The 20547-nt window shown below is 37.3% G+C and overlaps 1 protein-coding gene across 6 annotated transcripts in view; it reads left to right on the top strand.

The window, feature by feature from the left end:
• PLD1 (phospholipase D1) overlaps positions 1-20547 on the top strand; it is a 204104-nt gene that overhangs the window by 158463 nt on the left and 25094 nt on the right. For all 6 annotated transcript variants that reach the window (XR_010125788.1, XM_054481498.2, XM_054481499.2 and 3 more), the window contains 2 exons: positions 7760-7873; positions 9870-9919. Coding sequence is in view for 5 of the 6 variants with exons in the window: in XM_054481498.2 (XP_054337473.1) it covers positions 7760-7873; positions 9870-9919 (164 nt within the window). In the remaining variant the exon portion in view is untranslated. The remainder of the gene's footprint in view (positions 1-7759; positions 7874-9869; positions 9920-20547) is intronic.

Genomic DNA, 20547 nt, shown 5'->3' with positions numbered 1-20547 from the left:
GAGTTCAGGAGTTCAAGACCAGTCTGTGCAACATAGTGAGACCTAGTCTCTACAAAAAAAAAAAAAAAAAAAAAGGCTGAGTTTGCTGTACATGCCTGTGGTCCCAGCCACCCGGGAAGCTGAGGTAGGAGGATCTCTTAGCCTGGGAGGTGAAGGCTGCAGTGAGCCATGATTGCACCACTGCACTCCAGCTTGGGTAACAGAGCGAGACCCTGTCACAAAAAGAAAAAAAAAATCAGATGAATGTTTTATTTTTTAAAAGCAATGCTTGATAGATTAAAAGTTCTTGGGTTTAAAGAAAAATATATGTCCATAATTACCATATGCTATAATTTTGTACCAAACTGAAAAGACATGCTGGATGCTGGGCTTGTTTCAGAAACATTGTCTTAAAGAAAATTCAACTGCAGTACATTTTTTTTTTTTTTTTTTGAGAAGGAGTCTCACTCTGTCGCCCAGGCTGGAGTTCAGTGGCGCGATCTCAGCTCACTGCAAACTCCGCCTCCCAGGTTCACGCCATTCTCCTGCCTCAGCCTCCCAAGTAGCTGGGACTACAGGTGCCTGCCACCACGCCTGGCTATTTTTTTGTATTTTTAGTAGAGACGGGGTTTCACTGTGTTATCCAGGATGGTCTCGATCTCCTGACATCGTGATCCACCCACCTCGGCCTCCCAAAGTTCTGGGATTACAGGCATGAGCCACCGCACCTGGCCAAAACACATTTTATCTAAGTATGCCAATCATTGGTTTCACATTTTTTCTTGTGGGATAACTCCCAAGCTCTGTACGATTTCTGGAGAAGAGGTTACCTTGGGACACAGATGACAACAGATCGTGGCAGGAGACCTTTTGATTTAGATCATGTAAATGCTTTTATTCTATTCTAAAAATTGTATAAAATGGTAACCTCAGCAGATAGAGAAATGTAAAGATTAGCACAGGGCAGGGGCCAGCAATCATTTTGAGCCTGAGCATGTGCCCTGGAAAAGAGAGGAAGGAAGAAGGAGACTTAAAGAAAAATGACAATGAAAACGGTCTGGGCCGTAGTGGGAACAGTTTAGTATAAGGTTCTATATAACCTCATTTGGGGGCCACTCAGGGCTAGGCTTGCCAAAGACTATCAAGCCCAGGGTGAAGTCTAAGTCAAACATGCTGGGGAATCCCTCAGCATTCTTACGTTTGAAAGCTTGCCATTTTCAAAAGATAACCAATGAGGAAAATGATGTGTGTTTGTGCACAATATATAATAGTTCATAATCTGTAAAGTCACATAGAGGATAGGTAAAGTCAGTGCTAAATAGGGCCGGCATTTCTAGTGGACTAGTCACGATTTTAGCCAGTTCTTTCATGTGCAGATGAGGAAACTGAAGCCCAGAAGGATCTTCTCCTTTTAAAGGATTTGCCAAGCACAAAATAAAAGGGGTTACGTCCCAAACGACCAAGAAGCTACAGATCCAATTCCAACATAATTGATACCACCATAGTATAAAATTCTCTTTACACACACACACACACACCCTAAGCCCTAACCACAATTCTTCTTATTTCTGACAGTATTCACTGCTGCAAAATCTACAACGAGATGATTTATAGCAGCTCTTGAAGTTTACAGTAATGAAATACAAAGTATAAATCTCAAATTCTCAAAAAAATAAAGTGTCTTGTCACTAGCAAAGCATATCAAGCTTCCTCGGGGCCTTCTTGCCAGACCCTGAGACCCAGCTGTGAGCAGACCAAGCTTCTCCTAACTGTCCTTCATAAAACAAGAAAAGAAACGTAGAGGTACATCACTGCTGTGACCCATCTACATGGTACATTCGTACTCTGCTTTTAAAGGTACAAACAGCTTTATAGCAATCACAAAAATTTTAAAATTAATTTTTTTTTTTTTTTTTTTTGAGATGGAGTCTCACTCCGTCGCCCAGGCTGGAGTGCAGTGCCGAGATTTTGGCTCACTGCAAGCTCCGCCTCCTGGGTTCACGCCATTCTCCTGCCTCAGCCTCCCTAGTAGCTGGGACTACAGGCGCCTGCCACCACGCCCGGCTAATACACACACTACTATTTTCTGCTGAATTGTAATTTATTTTCTTTTCCTAGAGTCCATCTGAATTTCTAGCTCAAGCGCATTTCCACACAATAGGAGGGGTTTTAGTTTTAGTTTTGGCACTTCCTGATAAATGTGGTCAAATTCAGTGATTTCTCATTATTTCCCTTCTATATTCAGCATCAGGGTTCTACTCCTGCCTCCTCTCCCTCCACATCCTGTCCTTGATCTTAATGCTATGGGGCCCTGGATCTTTGGAAAGGGGCTTCCAGACACTGGTGTTGATCTCCCTCGGGCCTGTTCTGGCATCTGCTTAATGTAGCTTGGGGACGTCAGCCTTCGCCTTTCAGGCCTGCCTCTCTACCCCTTCTCCTCTGCTCCTGCCACATCGCATAGCTGCTGAACGACACGCTCCACATTTCTCTGGAGTTCACCTGAAAGCAAGGCTCAGGTCCTCCTGGCTCTCATATCCTCACATTGAAAAGAGAGTGGGGTCTATCCTGTTTTCCCCGGAACTCAGCTTGAGGCCAAAGGACTGATTCCTTGCCCTGAGTCTTGCTCTTATTTATCTACACTCCTGCCTCCGCTTAGAGAATCTCTCTCCAGTTCCCCAAATCTAAAAGAAGTTGATGTTTTTGTGTCCTGCTTCCCTTGCGAGAGTGCCACCCCGGGAGCAATGCCTGCTTCGTTTCTCCGGTCACAGAGTGGGGGAAGTTAACACATTTAAAGGGAAAAAGGATTTAAAGTTTTATAGCATTGGCCTGCCACATTTTTATTGTCTTATAACATTGCATTGGGGCCATTTTAACACAGTACCAGAAGTATTATGCTACTGAGCCTTCATAGCAGTCATTTTTAGTGGCTACAAGATGATCATTCCATTGACTGGCTAAACATAATTTAGTTAACCATCCCTTTATTATTGGACATTTATTTCCAATTTTTAGCTATTATATGTAGCACTGCCATAAGAGTTAGTGAATTTTGAAGAAAAACTTTTAACAAGAAGCCTGAGAATGCTGTTTTGTAGAAATTGCTTTGAACTAATGTAGATGAAGTGATTGCTGGCATGATGGGTAGTTATCCGGGGCTTAGTGCCCACTAGCCATTATCTTGCTTTTAAGACCATAAATATTTTATACACTAAGGGCTCAGATTCTTACCCTAAGCTGTTGCTGTCATTTCCACAACCCCCATGTTGTGAGGATTCAGTATTTCCAAAGGACGTTAGATTCCTCAGCAGCTGGAACTCTTGTCCTCTGTGGATTGGATCAAGGAGGCAGATTGGACACAGTGTCCCATGGAATCTTCTGTGCTTTGGCTTACATTCAACCACAGCTTTGCGTTTGAAATTCCAGAGCCCTTTTTTCTACAGCAGTGAAAATCTAAATAGTTTCCACTAGTTTGCTGAACACAGTTTAAAATTTTCATCGTTCAGGAAATTTATGAGCTACCATGTTGTAAAATAGCAAAAGGCTTGATATGGAGCTAAGAAAATGTGAATATTCTGATTCCTACAAACTAAAATTTGCAAGAATGTTTTATAATATTTTTATAGGACATTTCTCAATATCGTACATATGAGATCTCCCTTGTAAAATCATTTTTTCTTAAAAAAAAGATCAAATAGAACTCTTACAAACATCATCACAAACATTTGTGTCAAAAGACCAGCAATACCACTTGTAAGATTTTTCCAACAAATGTGAAAAATTACTTTTGTTAGTCAGCGTAAATATCAAAATAGTTACTTCGAAATAGAAAGAAAATTAGAAGCAATTTAAATGCCTATCAGTAGAGAACTGGTTTAAATATTAAAGTACAGATACATGGTAGAATGTTACCTCCCTGTTCTTAAAAAGTAACTATGTTCTGTCCGGGTGCGGTGGCTCACACCTGTAATACCAGCACTTTGGGAGGCCGAGGCGGGTGGATCACGAGGTCAGGAGATCGAGACCATCCTGGCTAACACGGTGAAACCCCGTCTCTGCTAAAAATACAAAAAATTAGCCGGGCGTGGTGGCAGATGCTTGTAGTGCCAGCTACTCGGGAAGCTGAGGCAGGAGAATGGCATGAACCTGGGAGGTGGAGCTTGCAGTGAGCCGAGATTGCACCACGGCACTCCAGCCTAGGTGACAGAGCGAGACTGTGTCTCAAAAAAAAAAAAAAAGTAACTATGTTCTTATGTGGAAGGATTTCCAAGATACCCTGTTAAATGATAAAAATCATGTTCAGAAAAGTGTTTATAGTATTCTAATATTTGTGTAGAAGGGAAAAATACATATATTCTTATAAATTCTTACACTACTTCTAAAAGAACATGGAGGAAACTGTTAACAGGAGTTGCCCTCAGGATGAAGGAGTGAGAGAGAATTTTTTTCACTGTATAATCATCTACCTCTTACATTTTGTACTATGAGCATATGTTACTCATTTGAAAGTAACCTATTTGGTAGTTCCTCAAAATGCTAAACATAGAATGACCACATGCCCCAGCAGTTCCATTCCTGAATATAAACCCCAAAGAACTGAAAACAGGGACTCACAGATACTGTATGCTAGTATTATAGCAGTATTATTCACAATAGCCAAAAGGTGGAAACAACACAAGTGTCCATTAACAGATGAATGTGATATATACATACCATGGAATATTATTCAGTCTTAAAAAGGAGGGAATTCGGACACATGCTACAACATGGGTGAACCTTGAAGATGTTATGCTAAGCGAAACAAGTCAGACATAAAGGACAAGTATTGTATGATTCTAATTATATGCAAAATCCAGAACCAACTGGCAGATTCCTAGAGACAAAGCAGATTAGAGGTTTCCAGGGGGTGCAGGCAGGGAAAAACAGGGTAGTTATCACTGGATAGTCACCAAGTTTCTGTCTGGGATGTTGAAAAGGTTTGGGAATAGATCATCATGATAGTTGTACAACATTGTGTATGTAATTGATGCCACTGAACTGTACACTTAAAAATGAGGTCTGGGCGTGGTGGCTCACGCCTGTAAGCCCAGCACTTTGGGAGGCCGAGGTGGATCACCTGAGGTCAGGAGTTCGAGACCAGCCTGACCAACATGGAGAAACCCTGTCTCTACTAAAAATACAAAATTACCCGGGCGTGGTGGTGCATGTGTGTAATCCCAGCTACTTGAGAGGCTGAGGCAGGAGAATCGCTTGAACTCGGGAGGCGGAGGTTGCAGTGAGCCGAGATCGTGCCATTGCACTCCAGCCTGGGCAACAGGAGCGAAACTCCATCTCAAAAAAAAAACAAAAAACAAAAAAACGGTAAAATGGCAAATTTTATATTATATGTATTTTACCACAATAAAATGTAATTTAATTTAAAGACATAAAATATAATTTTATTTAAAGAAAAAAGTATGTAATATATTATATACATTTTACAAATAAAATGTAATTTAATTTAAAGAAAAAAATTCCTGTTCAGCTTAGCCTTTTCTCTACCAGAAACTTCCCCAGAAACATTTTTCCAACCTGATCCCATCCTCCTAAAGCAAATAATACCGAGTGCATAGCATGTGCAAGGGTCTTTGATTGGGTACTACCAAAACCACAAAGATATGTGGGCAGGCATCCTGTGTTTCAAAGGAGCTTATCACATAGCCTAGAGAGCAGACGTGTGTATCACTATCGTGTAAAGCAGAAAGAGTGCTGAACAGACATCCTGGCCATGTGCTACGAGTGCCGAGGCAAGAATAAAACAACTCTGACTGGAAGGGCCAAGATGGCTTGGCAGAGGAAATAGCCGATAAGGTGACCTAGAAGAAGTGGAATTCATTGGAGGTCCAGAAGGCTGATGAGCCAAGTTTTATTAGTAGGAAGGTGTACCTCTGAACAAAGGGTGGTAGTCTCCTGTCACTGGGCTGTGGTTATGGGAGGATTATACTGTAAGGCAGTATAATCCTGAATTCTGAAAAGGCAGTTGATGCCAAATGACAGCCATTTTTAACTGTCCAGTTTAATTTATTTTGACTTTTAAATGTTGGCTGTGGGGAAATAGCTTAATAGTTCGGGTGTTTTTTTTTTTTTTTTTCTGTTCTTTTTCACTATCCTGCTCACCATTTAGGGATGTGAGCCTTTTATTCTTATCAAGCAGCAAACTTGAACAGTTTACATTTTTTAATGTCTTCTTTTCAACTCAAACTATGTTTGCCATCTAGTGATTAATCCATGCCATTACAACAACCTACTTAAGATCCTTGTTTCTTAGCACAGCAGCCAAACTCACAGGCCTCCAAATTTCTTTGTTGGTAGTCATTTCTGCCCTGAATTTCTCTTTCCACTTGCCCTAACATCGACTTTAGAGACATCAGTAATAAAATCTGATCCCCCAAAAAGTACTGATAATATTCATGTGAAACAAAAATTTAGTTGTTTAGAAGAAAATGCACTTTAGAAATAAGAAGTTTAAGTAGGATCTGACTTGAAAATTAACCAATAACAACACCTTTGTGTAACTATAGTCCTCCCAGATATCCCAGCGAGATTCATCGATCACAGTGTGTGTCATATTCCTTTCGAGGCTTCTTCTTCTTCCTGTATATCCTATAAACAGAGACAAGAACGTTAATAGCTTTTGATTCTGAATAAGTGGTACCTATTTGGAGTATACTTCAAATTTCTGATTTTCTGAATGCCTGTCAAAGAGGAAAAGCTACACTTTCTTCTTCTATTGTTATATCATTGAGTAGAATTCATTTTCCTTCAAAGGTTGTCATTAATCACTTGAGAGAATGGGACATGAAATACTGTGTTGTATGTGTAGGGGACTTAAATATGCATATTGGCCACTCAGAATTCTTTTTTTGTTTTTTTTTTTGAGACGGAGTCTAGCTCTGTCACCCAGGCTGGAGTGCAGTAGCGCGATCTCTGCTCACTGCAAACTCCGCCTCCCGGGTTCATGCCATTCTCCTGCCTCAGCCTCCCGAGTAGCTGGGACTACAGGCGCCCGCCACCACGCCCAGCTAATTTTTTGTATATTTAGTAGAGACGCGGTTTCACCATGTTAGCCAGGATGGTCTCAATCTCCTGACCTCGTCGTGGTCCACCTGCCTCGGCCTCCCAAAGTGCTGGGATTACAGGCGTGAGCCACCGCGCCCAGCCGGCCACTCAGAATTCTTAAAGGGCCTAGGGTAACGTTTTACAGCTGAAAACTCAGAGTTTCTAAGTAAATAATGAAGACTTCTGTTTTGGAAAATATAATGGATCCAGTGTGTCTTTTTGCCGCTGCGATCTAGGCTGTGAGAAGTGATTTACTCAACAATTATTAACTGAACATCTACTATTTCCAGGGCTCTAGCTAGGTACTGTGTTGACTATTAAGATAACTTATTTTTTCAAAACTTTGTTATAGCCTCCCCTACCCACCTCTTTCCATGGGATCCAAGCAGGATTTCTTACACTGCATTATGTCCTACAAGCGATTATGCTGTAGAGAGACAATGGGTACAATTTCTACTTTACTGCCAAGTTTTGCTTGTTATTCAGGCTATGAAGTGACAGCCTGGATGACAGCTTCTGTCCTCCAGTCCAACAGCACACCCTCCCAAGTCCTGAAATGTGACAGAACGTGTTGTAGGAAGCCATTCACTCATTCTCAAAAACCATGTGAACTGCTTGGCTGTCATCTAAAATTGATACTACCTTTTATTTTTTGGGTGAATTTCTCTGCATCTGACCTTTGCAGGGAAAACCAGAAATACCGGGTATATGTCGTGATACCGCTTCTGCCAGGGTTCGAAGGAGACATTTCAACCGGCGGAGGAAATGCTCTACAGGCAATCATGCACTTCAACTACAGGTGCCAAAACTCTAAATGGTCTGTTTTGAGCTTTTGGTCATGCATGTAAGCTGATGAAGGGAATGGCAGTGTTTCTCCACATCCATTCAGTGGAGTGGGGAACAAATGAACACTTTATTTTACTTTCAAATCTTGGCCTGTTTGCTAGTTGATAAAATTCAATGATGAATGATTGACCTAAGACACATGGCAAACATAAAAGAACTAAAATATTAGTCCTTCTTGTATAGTTATTGTCTATTTCTATATATGTATAATGTTGATTAAAATTTATCTTTAAGTGGGTAAATAGCTATTGAGCTTTACATGTACTTTGCAGTAAATAGAGAAAAAATTAAATGCCTGAAACGGTAGGATTTGCTTGTGTTTGGTTATGATTCTTTAGGTAGCAAGTCCTTCAACAAGGTTGATAATGATAGCCTCTGTTAGTAAATAAATTCCCGGAATTTTGTTTTCTCTATCACATCTTTGTTAAAATTTTAGGGAAAGTTTTGTGCTTGATATTTTTAAAAGCTGAGTTTTTATATTTATTTAAAAGGGCACACTTGGGTTCCTCTTGAGGCTTCAGATTTGGCCAGTGGAGCATTGTGAAAAGGGCTGGAAAGTGCTAGCTGGTGGGTTGGGGGAGCACAGGCTAGAGAGCCTGCATAGGCACCTCTGACCTTCTCTCAAGGTCACTTAACCAAAATCTCTTATTTTTCTGAACCACCGATAGTTTCTCACCTTTCTAATCAAACCCTTCTGAAAGGTGGGAGAGGACGAATGATACTTTACATAGAACCTTTGGTAAGTAAAGCAGATTAGGGGTCAGGGCCTTGGTCAAATCGGGGGTGGAGGCTTAGATGCCCTCCTGCTTGGGCCCCCTCCCGAGATGCTCCTGCTGGAGGATCTGTGCACAGTTCGAGTGCACCATTGTAGTGGAAATTTTTTTTTAATCCTCTTTTTTCTCACTGACGTTTCAAGCTTGTATCTGTTTATCTGCCAGGATTTCAAGGAAAGATTTTTGTTTGTTTGTTTCCTCCAGGGTGCTTCTGCCTAGTTACAGTACAAGAGAGCTTTAACTGTGCTTTGGCCTATATACTTGGACTGAAGATTTGCACATTTCTAATATTATCTGATTTATAAAATGATAAACAAAGCTTTTCAAGTATTTAAGGCTCTGACATAATGTTTAATTGAATTTTATCAATTTCATTCGCCATTCTAATGTTATTTTTGCAATATTGTCAATTGTAATTGTTTTCTATGACTATTTTCTTGCCTTCGAACCAGCTGAACGAAATAACACATTTGGCTTTTGTTCAGAAACAAAAACTATAACCTTTTATTATGCAAAAACATCTCTATTTGCTGGCATCATCTTTAATAATATCAGCATTTCTCAGGCATAAGTATACTCTTTATTACTCTCATAGAGCAAGCAGATGAAGCATAGAATTTTTGGTTTTGTCAGATTTTATAATTCGTCAATGATTATCAGAGTCTTAAGGAACAAAATCATTAGCAGAGTCCTTTATTTGAGACTATATTTTTCATTTTTAGTGGTTTTGCTGACTTTAGAGACAGCCCATTCTAATAGTTTAATTCGTAAATTATTCTGCTAAGTGCTTGCCCTTTTCACCTCTGAGAGCAATGTGATTCTGTAAGTATTCTTATCTACTGACACATTCTAAATTTATCTTTGCTGTTATCCAGTTTTGTAAGAGGGAAAGTTCATTCATGACCCATCTTTTTTTAATAGCCTCTCTTTCTGAAATCCAACATGAACTTTATAACTTTTCCATTTACCCACCTCGAAACAACTATCATGTCCCATTAATAACATTACAAAAGTGATATTCATGTAACTGTTTTTAGCATTTAGAAATATATGTAGCATCTTCTCATAGAAGCACTTTTTCTGTTTTTACTTGTGTTAGGATTAAACCTACAGATACTGCATGGGATTGGTTGTTTTGAAACCTCTGTAATTATTTTCTCCTTTACATATTTTCAGAACCATGTGCAGAGGAGAAAATTCCATCCTTGGACAGTTAAAAGCAGAGCGTAAGTAACTGCTTTTTTTCTCATGTGATTGTTTTTTATTATGAAGGTGAGGTATCAGTAATCATTAATGTTTTCACAGTGTGATTATAGAACTCTATTTATAAAAGATACCCCACAAAATGTTCACCTGTAATAAAGTATTTATTCTCATTAAGTTGCCCAAACCATTATTCAAACGAAGACACCAAGACTAAACAGGTAATAAAAACTGAGCATCTTTGTAATTTCTATTTATTTTTATTTATTTATAATTGTTTTGATAATAACAATCATCTTTATGAGGTATTATAGTTGTTCTTCTTTATCTACTGGATGCAATTTTTTATACTTTTCAAATACACTTTCACAGACGTCTTTTTTTTTTTTTTTTTTTTTTTTTTTTTAGACTGGGTTTCATTCTTGTTGCCCAGGCTGGAGTGCAATGGCACGGTCCCAGCTCACTGCAACCTCTGCCTCCTGGGTTCAAGCAGTTCTTTTGCCTCAGCCTCCCGAGTAGCTGGGATTACAGGTGTGCACCACCACACCCAACTAATTTTTTTGTATTTTTAGTAGAGACCAGGTTTCACCATGTTGGCCAGGCCTGTCTGGAACTCCTGACCTCAGGTGATCCACCTGCCACAGCCTCCCCAAGTGCTGGGATTACAAGTGTGAGCCACCATGCCCAGCCTCAGATGTCTTCTTAATTGATTCTTCTACCTAGTTCTTGGATACAATATATTGTAACTAGGGGTTTACCTCTCTATAGCTCCCTGAACTATGGGTTCAGCATATAGTGGGCACTCAATATTGCTCTATATCTCTGTGTTCTATATCTTTGCTCTATATCTTTGTGTATCGATACAAACTAAGCTGGAATCAGAACCCAAGTTGTATGACTTCCAGTTCAAGTTGGGTCCAGATTGTGAAAATGTGGACAGCCACACTAAGAAGGCTAGGTTTTATCCGGAAGGCAAGAAGAGGTTGGTGGCAACCTCTGAGCCCCTGGAGCAAATTCATCAAACTGACGTTTATATGAAGACTCATTTACTGTTGGTAAACAGGGTAAAGATGGTGGCAAGCAAGAGACAAAGGTGCATTGGTAATGGAAAAGGAGGGTCATGTGTGGATAAGATTATGAGGGAAGACTTGCGGGGATGTGGAAGCAGGAAAGGAAGGGAAGTGTCAGCTAATTCTGAGTTTCAATCCAATGGACCAAGAGAATGGAGCTGCCACAGGAGGTCTGGAAAAGACAGAAGGACTCATCCTAATCATGTGATTCCGTGTGATATGACCTTCAGATAGAATATAAACCTCAATTGAGTTTTTTGAAGGAAGATTTTATTTTATACTGGTAGCCTCCCAAATGGGGTGCACTGGATAATGTACTGGAATGTGAGTAGAAAATAATAGACTTTCCAAGTCTGTATATTTTTAGCTTAAAAGTAAGAAATTAGGACATCAGCAGGAATGGCAGAGGAAAGATCTCCAAAAATGTAGTCCTACATAAAAGCAACAAAAATACTGACAAAAGTTGTCACAATCAACTTCTTTGGATGGGGAAATTAACTAAAGGCTTGTAACAATCCAAGGAGTGTTTAATCAAGAAAAACAGCTGAATCTTGGTAAGAATAGCAAGCTTTGTGGCATTTTAACTTGCCATATACCCATCTCCCTCTTCTCATCTCCATGATAGTCTTAAAAGCCAACAGCTGCTCAAATCAGGGTGCAAACCAGCAGCCTAGCAGCCATTGGAGGGAGCAGATCAGGGTTGAGGCTCCCATGTCCCAACAGTTCTCACATTGTCATTATTTGACCTGTCTGGAACTTCCCTTTAAACTCCCATTCTAAGTACTTATATTTATTTCACCTGACTCAGACCTTGCTCAGTGCAAGTAGACTTTTTAAAAAAACCTTGGTATTTATCAAAAACAATCAGCAACATTTATTTAGCATCACAGCTGACTGAAGAGGCGGTAACAGTTGAGTGAGCAAGAAGCTGACTAAAAATCTTAAGAGGAAAAGCTGAGGAAGGAGATCCCCTAGTGGGCACTAGAAACCTCCAACATATCCCTGGGAATCTGAAAGGTCATGGGTATGTGTAGGGGTGTGTGCATGCCCAGGGCAATGCACATGCTCAGGAAAGGATTGAGAAGGCCCTAAGCTCTCACCTCTGGCTGACCTTGAGGCTCTGTGCAAGCAGAAAGTGAAGCCTAAGGCAGAGTTATAAACTGCATGCCTGAGCATGTAAGGCCTGTGGCCTTCACACACATACACAGAGCCCCTCAGTAAAGTATAAGAAACTTATTTGGTACAGGCATTTAAGGAATTGTATAAAGTATGTTCTCTGACCACAATGGAATGAAATTATAAATAACAAAAGGAAATGTTGGGAATTCACAGATAGGTGGAAATTATACAACATACTTCTAAATAACCAAAGAATCAAAGAAGGTACTTCAAAGGAGAGTAGAAAATATTTTGAGATGAATGAAAATGAAAACAACATATCCAAACTTATGAGAGGCAGCTACAGCAATGCTTACAGGGAAATTTATAACTATAAACATTTATATTATTTAATAGAAAATAAGAAATCTCAAATCAATAACCTAACCTTACATTTTAGGAAAGTAGAAAAAGAAGAGAAAACTAAACCTAAAGCAAGCAGAATAAAAGAAATAACAGAGATTGGAGGGGAAATAAATGAGATAATAGAGAAAACTAGTGAAACCAAAAGTTAGCTTTTTGAAAAGATCAACAAAATTGCTTTTAGGTGGACTGACTAAGTAACAAATAGAGAAGACTCAAAGTACCAAAATCAGAAACTAAGAGGGGACATTACTACTGACTTTACAGAAATAAAATGGAGTGTAGAATACTATGAACAGTTGTATGCCAACAAATTTGCCCAGATAGATGGACAAATTCCTTTAAAGACACTGTATTAGTCAGGGTTCCCTAGAGAAACAGAACCAATAGGAGATATATATATATATAAAATATTTATTTATCTATAAATTGAGAAATTATATAAATATAACTTCTCAGCCTCCATAATTACCTGAGCCAATTCTTCATGATAAATCTTTTCATATATATGAAAGATATATGTATGAATATATATTTATATATTTATATAATATATATTATGTGAATATATATTATTTATATTAAATAAAATATTTATCTATTAAAAATAAATATATATTATATCTATATAGATATTTTATCTAATATATAAAATATAAATTAAAAAATATATAAATATATAATTTACATATTATATATTATATATCCATCTATATAATATATATTCATATATATTATTTATATGAAAACATAGGTAATATATGATATATTTATATATTATTTATATGTTATATATTATAAATATATAAATATATGTATATATATATTTTATGTGCTATATAAATAATATATAACATTTTATATTATATATATTATATATTTATATATATATATCTTTCATATATATATATATATGAAAAGATTTATTATGAGGAATTGACTCAAGTAATTACAGAAGCTGAGAAATTCCACAATCTGCAAGCTGGATACCCAGGAAAGCTGGCTATGTAATTCCCATCCAAGTCTGAAGGCCTGAGAATCAGAGGAGCCAATGGTTTTAATGGCAGTAAAAGGGTAAGAGCAGACCGAGATTCCAACAGAAGCAGAAAAGCAAGAATCAAAAGGCATGAATTCCTCTTCCATCTGTCTTTTGATCTCCTCTGGCCCTCAATGGATTAGATGATGCCCAGCAACATTGGGGAGGGCAATCTACTTTAATGAATCCACGAATTCAAATGCTAATCTCATCCAGAAAACCCCTCACAGACACACTCAGAAACAATATTAAACTGGGCACCTCTTGGCCCAGTCAGATTGATACATACGATTAATGGTATTGTATTAAAGACACAAACTCCCAAAACTGCTTCTAGAAAAAAATTGAAATTCTAAATAGAGCAATAACAAGTAAAGAGATTAATTTAGCAATCAATAATCTTCCCACAAAGAAAAGCCCTGGCCCAGTGGCTTTGCTAGTTAGTTCTACCATCCACAATAGAATTAACACCAATCCTTCACATACTTTTCCCCAAAAATAGATAGGAGAAAGGAATACAGTTATGTGTTGCATAATGACATTTCAGTCAACAACAGATTGCAGCATGATGGTAGTCCCGTAAGATTATAATGGAGCTGAAAAATTCCTATCACCAAATGATGTCAGTCATACCCATGGCATGGTACAATTACTTTATTTTTAAATAAATTTAAAAATTTAATGTAGCCTAAGTGTGCAGTGTTTATAAAGTCCACAGTAGTGTACAGTAATAATTTAGATCTTCACATTTATTCACCACTCACACCCAGAGCAACTTCATTCATGGTAAGTGCTCTTTGTAAGTGTATCATTTTTTTTTTTTTTTTTGAGATGGAGTCTTGCTCTGTCGCCCAGGCTGGAGTGCAGTGGCGCAATTTTGGCTCACTGCAAGCTCTGCCTCCCGGGTTCACGCCATTCTCCTGCCTCAGCCTCCCGAGTAGCTGGGACTGTAGGCACCCGTCACCACGCCCGGCTAATTTTTTTTTGTGTGTGTGTTTTTTTAGTAGAGACGGGGTTTCACCATGTTAGCCAGGATGGTCTCGATCTCCTGACCTCATGATCCACCCGCCTCGGCCTCCCAAAGTGCTGGGATTACAGGCATGAGCCACTGTGCCCAGCCAGTTAAGTGTATCATTTTTGATCTCTTATACCATGTTTTTACCATGCCTTTTCTATGCTTAGATTCACAAATACTTGCCATTAAGTTACACTTGCCTACAGTATTCAGTATAGTATCATGCTGTACAGGTTTGTAGCCTAGGAGCAATAACCTATACCATATAACCTGAGTATATAGTAGACTATATGATTTGTGTAGTAGGTTTGTATAATTAAACTTTATGATGTTCAAACAATGACAAAGTCACCCAATGACACATTTCTCAGAACGTGTCCCCATTATTAAACTATGTATTACTATACTTCCCAACACATTCTATGAGTCCAGTATTATCCTGATACCAAAACCATGGTCATTATAAGAAAAGAAAAGGGCCAGGCATGGTGGCTCACACCTGTAATCCCAGCACTTTGGGAGGCTGAGGCAGGTGAATCACGAGGTCAAGAGATCGAGACCATCCTGGCCAACATGGTGAAACCCCGTCTCTACTAAAAATACAAAAATTAGCTGGGCATGGTGGCATGCACTGGTAGTCCCAGCTACTGGGGAGGCTGAGGCACGAGAATCGCTTGAACCTGGGAGGCTGAGGTTGCAGTGAGCCAAGATTGCACCACTGCACTCCAGCCTGGTGACATAGTGAGACTCTGTCTGAAAAGAAAAGAAAAGAAAGCCACAGATCAATCAGATCAATATTCCTTGTGAATGTACCACAGAATTCCTCAGTGAAATACTAAACTGAATACAACAATATAAAAAGGATTATACATCATGACCAAATGGGATTTTTCCCAGGAATGCATGGTTGGTTTTAACATCTGAAAATCAGTCAATGTAATGCATCATGTTAATAGAACAAAGGACAAAAACCACACATAATCATCTCATTAGACACAGAAAAATTATTTGGCAAAATCCCAAACACTTTCATAATTAAAACAAAACAAAAGAACCTCAACAAACTTGGAATACGTGGGAACTTCCTCAGCCATGTAAATGGTATTTGTAGATGTCACGTATAAGCTGACATCATACTTAATGGTGAAAGACTGAAAGCTTTCCCCTCTATGATAAGTGATTAGATGAGAAAGTTCACTCTTGTCAACATCATACTGGAGGTTTTAGCCACAACAATTGAGCAAGAAAAGTATATATTTTTAAAGGGAAAGGAACAGGAAGAGTAAAACTACCTCTTTTTATAGACGACATGATCTTGTATGCAGGAAATTCTAAGAAATTCACACATACTATTACAGATAATAAATTAGTCTAGCAATGTTTCAGGATACAAGATGAGTATACAAAAATCAATTCACTTTTATACTGTAGCAATGAGTAAACTGAAAATGAAATTAAGAAAACAATTCGATTTAAAATAGCATCAAAAGAATTAAATATTTAGGAATAAATTTAATAAAGGTAGTGGAAGATACCTATGCTGAAAATAATAAAACATTGAAAGAGATTAAGGAAGATATAAATAAATAAATAAATACTCTGTGTTAATGGATTGAAAGACTTAGCATTGTTAAGATGGCAGTACTCTCCAAATTTACCTATACATTCAAAACAATCCCTACCAAAACCCCAACTACCTTTTTGAAAAAATTGACAAGCTAATCTGAAAGTTCATGTGAAATTTCAAGGCATTTAGCATTGCCAAAACAATCTTGAATAAGAACAAATTGGAGGTGTCACATATGTGATTTCAAAACTTGCAGCAAACCCACAATAATAGTGTGCTACTGACATAAAGTTAGACTTACAGGTCAACTGAACAGAGTCAAGAATCTAAAAATAATTCTTATGATTATAGTCAATTAAATTTCAGGAAGGTGATGCCAAACCAATTCAATGGAGAAAGAAGTCTTTTCAACAAATTGGTGCTAGAAAAACTAGATATCCACGTGCAAAAAAAAAAAAAAAGAAGTTGAACCCCTACCTCATACCATATACAAAAATTAACTCAATATGGATCAAAGGCCTAAATGTAAAAACTAAAACTATACATTTCCTGGGAGAAAATAATAGGCATAAATCATTGTGACAATGGCTTCTTGGATTTTACACCAAAAGCACAAGCAAACATATAAAAATAGATAATTTAGATTTCATCAAACATGAAAGCTTGAAAGCCTTTGTGCTCCAATGAACATTATCAAGGAAGTGAAAACACCCCATGGAATGGGAGAAAACCGTTTGCAAATCATATGTATAAGGGACTAGTGTATAGAATATATAAAGTATTCCTACAATTCAGTAATAAAAATAAAAATAACTCAAAAAATAAAAAATGGGCAAAGCAGCTAAACAGGTATTTTTCCAAAGAAGATATTCAAATAGCTGATAAGTACATAAAAGAAAACTCAGTATCACTAGTCACTAGAAATTCAACTGAAACCCACAGTACAACCTCACACCTTCACATTCACTAGGATGGCCATAATAATAATAATAATAAAGTATTGGCAAGGATGTGTAAATAGTGGAACCCTAACACATTACTGTTGGGAATGAAAAATGGTACTGCTTCTTTGGAAAGCCAGTTTGGCATTTCTGCAAAAGTTAAATATAGTTACCCTATAACCCAGCAGTTCTACTCCTTAACATTTACTCAAATATTAAAAACAAATGTCCACACAAAAATTTGTACATGAATGTTTATAGCAGCATTATTCAGAATAGCCAAAAAGTGGAAACAACCCAATGTCCATTAACTGATGAAAGTATAAACAAAATGAGGTGTATCCATACAGTGGAGTATTATTTAGATGTAAAAAGGCATGAACTGACACATACTACATCACAGATGAACCCCGAAGATCTTACGCTAAGTGAAAGAAGCCAGGCACAAAAGGCCACATCTTGTCTAGTTTCATTTTTATAAAATGTCTTCAATAGGCAAATCCATAGAGCCAGTTAGTAGAATAATAGGGTGTAGGGGAGAGTGGAATGGGGTGTAACTGTTAATGAGTGTGGGGTTTTTTTGGGGGGTGATAAAAATGTCTTAAAATTAGGTGGTGGTGATAGTTGTACAGCCTTGTGAATGTACTACTTATAAAACATACTGATCTGTACACTTTAAAGACGAGAATTTTGTAGTATAAAATTTATAAATTGTAAGAATTTTTAAATGATTTGGAAACTTTAAATACAAATTTAAAATATTGACAAGTTAAAAATAGGGACAAGCTTTTAGTACATGTATATAATTTCAAAATAGACATATATACATATACTAGTGTTGTGTGTTCAGTAATTTTTCACTGATGGTCTGCTCAGCCTACAAAACTTTTGTAAACAACTTTAGACAAAAGATATGTACATCACCAATAACGAATACTTCCAAAAGTTGCATCTCATTGTATCTAGGACAGAGATTTGCCAGAGTATTATCTCTGTCTCTATTTTCTAATGGCCTAAAATGAAGATAGTGAATGAGTAAATTTATAAAAGATGTATCAATAAAATAAAATTGGGACAATAATTCAGCACTGGCAGTGGCTTGTAAAAATGCACAGGTGAAGATATAGGAATCAAAACAGCTTATTATTGAGTTTCTCAACAGTAAAAATGTCCTGAGCTTATTATAAAGTATTTTCTTTGGCTCTGGACGCTTTTCTTGCCTTTGCCTATTCAGGGGTACAAATTGGATTTTAACACAAGAAGTAATTTCAATGCTAAGCCTGTTTATAAAAAGATTTCCAAGTACCTTGGGAACAGTCAAAATAAGGCATCTCAGTGGGGAAAATGTTCATATGCTAGACAGAGAGAAAAGATTAATTACATAATGCCTGTTTCTAAAGTACAAGGTTGTATTGTTGGCTTTGTTTTTGTATATGCAGTGGGTTTAAAATACATGAACTAGCTAATCTCTAATTGGATAGAGAAATATAGTTCTCTACTGTTTTAATTATTTAGAATAACAAAACTGCTGCTATGAATATGTTAAAATTCCTGAAAAGAAAACCAGCAGCTATTAGTATATAATTATCTGATATACCAGTCTTCAGAGATTTAATGTTTAATTTAAAGCATTTCTTTATTGTTTTTATAATTTTTGTTAATTTTGGTATTTTAGCAGCCAATTTAGTATAATTTAAGATAAGGGCCAGAAGTTTTCAATCAGGATTAGATACGTACATATACCAAGTGCTACAAGTTTTTAAGTAACAAAAGCCTGTAACAATTCTTGATGTCCTTTCACAAAATTTCCTTATAAATTTTGAGTCTATAGTATTGAATTTCTCTTCTTTTTTTTATTATACTTTAAGTTCTGGGGTACATGTGCAGAACGTGCAGTTTTGTTACATAGGTATACACATGCCATGTGGTTTGCTGTACCCATCAACCCATCACTTACATTAGGGATTTTTCCTAATGCTATCCCTCCTCTAGCCTCCCATCCCCCGACACGCCCCGGTGTGTGATGCACACACCAATGTTCACAACAGGTATGTCCTGGGATCTGAATAAATCTTCAGGTTCTCAGATACCTCCATGACATTATATAATTTGGGACTCTTTCTTATACTTGTTTATCTGTTTCTTCACATTAATGCTTATATACGCTCCTGGCTTGCTCATATTTTCTTCAAAAAGCATATGTTTCTCTAGTATATCCTCATAACATAAATTAACATCACCAACCTTTGTACCTATTACATGTCAAGGCAGTTTTTTTCACAGAATAAAGTACTGGCTGAAATATTTTCTCTGTTTGTTTTTTCTTCTTTCCATATAGAGTTCATGGTGAATTTATTCACATCATAAATGGGTGTCCCCATAGCATTTGACAGGCCACACTCGCATTTGTCCAAAATGTCCACTTTCTGGCTAGGAACCATTGTCTTTCTTTTAGATCATGTTACTGGAACCAACTGTTAGCTCTCTTCCCAAAGCCATTTTTCACAAAGAAATAAAGATTTAATTACTTCATAAGAGTTATTGCATAATCAAGGATGAGTGGGAAGTAGGTATGGACTGTGGGCTGACAGGCTGTCTTACTAATTGATGTTTTGCTGATACTCTCTAGGCCTGCTTTGGCATGACACATAGATGTGCTTTAGAAAATTACAAATATGACATGTGCTAAACCTTCAGGCTGCTAACAGCTAGTCAGTATCATTAATCTTAAAAAAATTAATTTTGAAATAATCTCAAATTTATAGAACAGCTTCCAGGACTGCCATATATCCTTCATCCTAATTTCCCAGATGTTATAATAATTTTACTTTCTTTGCTTTATCATTCTCTCTCAATAGAAAGATACATTCATATATAGATGTTGGGATTTTTTTTTTTACCCTGAGTCATTTTGGAATAAGTTGCAGCCATGATACCAATTTCCCCCTAAATATGTATGTGTGTTTCTGAGAAAACAAGGAGATTCTCTTAAGCAAGTATAGTTCAAATATCAAAATAAATGAACATTGATATAATACTATTATCCAGTTTATAGACCTTATTGAAATTTTGCCAGTTGTCTTAGGAATGTTCTTCATAGCAAAAGAGGAAAAAAGGCTTTTTCCTAGGCTAGAATTTGTGGCATTAAGTTGTCACGTGTCTTTATTTTCCTTTAACCTGAAATTATCTTTCAATCATTTTGATTTTGGGGGGTGGCAGAGCTTTCATGATCTTGATGTTTTTGAAGAGTACAGGCCAGTTGCTCTGTAGACTGTCCCTCAATTTGGGTATGTCCATTGTTTTCTCATGATTAGATTTAGGTTATGCTTTTTTGGAGCAGTATCACAGAAGTGAGGTTGTGTTCTTACGGTAACATAGCAGGAACAACCTTACTGGTTATATTAACTTTGATCACTTAGTGAAGGTGGTGTCTGCCAGAATTCTCCACTATTTTTCCCTTCATAATTAATAGTATTTTGTAGGAAAACACTTTAGGTGTAT

Source organism: Pongo pygmaeus, chromosome 2 (assembly GCF_028885625.2).
Source record: "Pongo pygmaeus isolate AG05252 chromosome 2, NHGRI_mPonPyg2-v2.0_pri, whole genome shotgun sequence".
NCBI classification, from domain to species: Eukaryota; Metazoa; Chordata; class Mammalia; order Primates; family Hominidae; genus Pongo; species Pongo pygmaeus.
The sequence above is the reverse complement of the archived record's forward strand: the minus strand, read 5'-3'. Positions and strand labels throughout refer to the sequence as shown.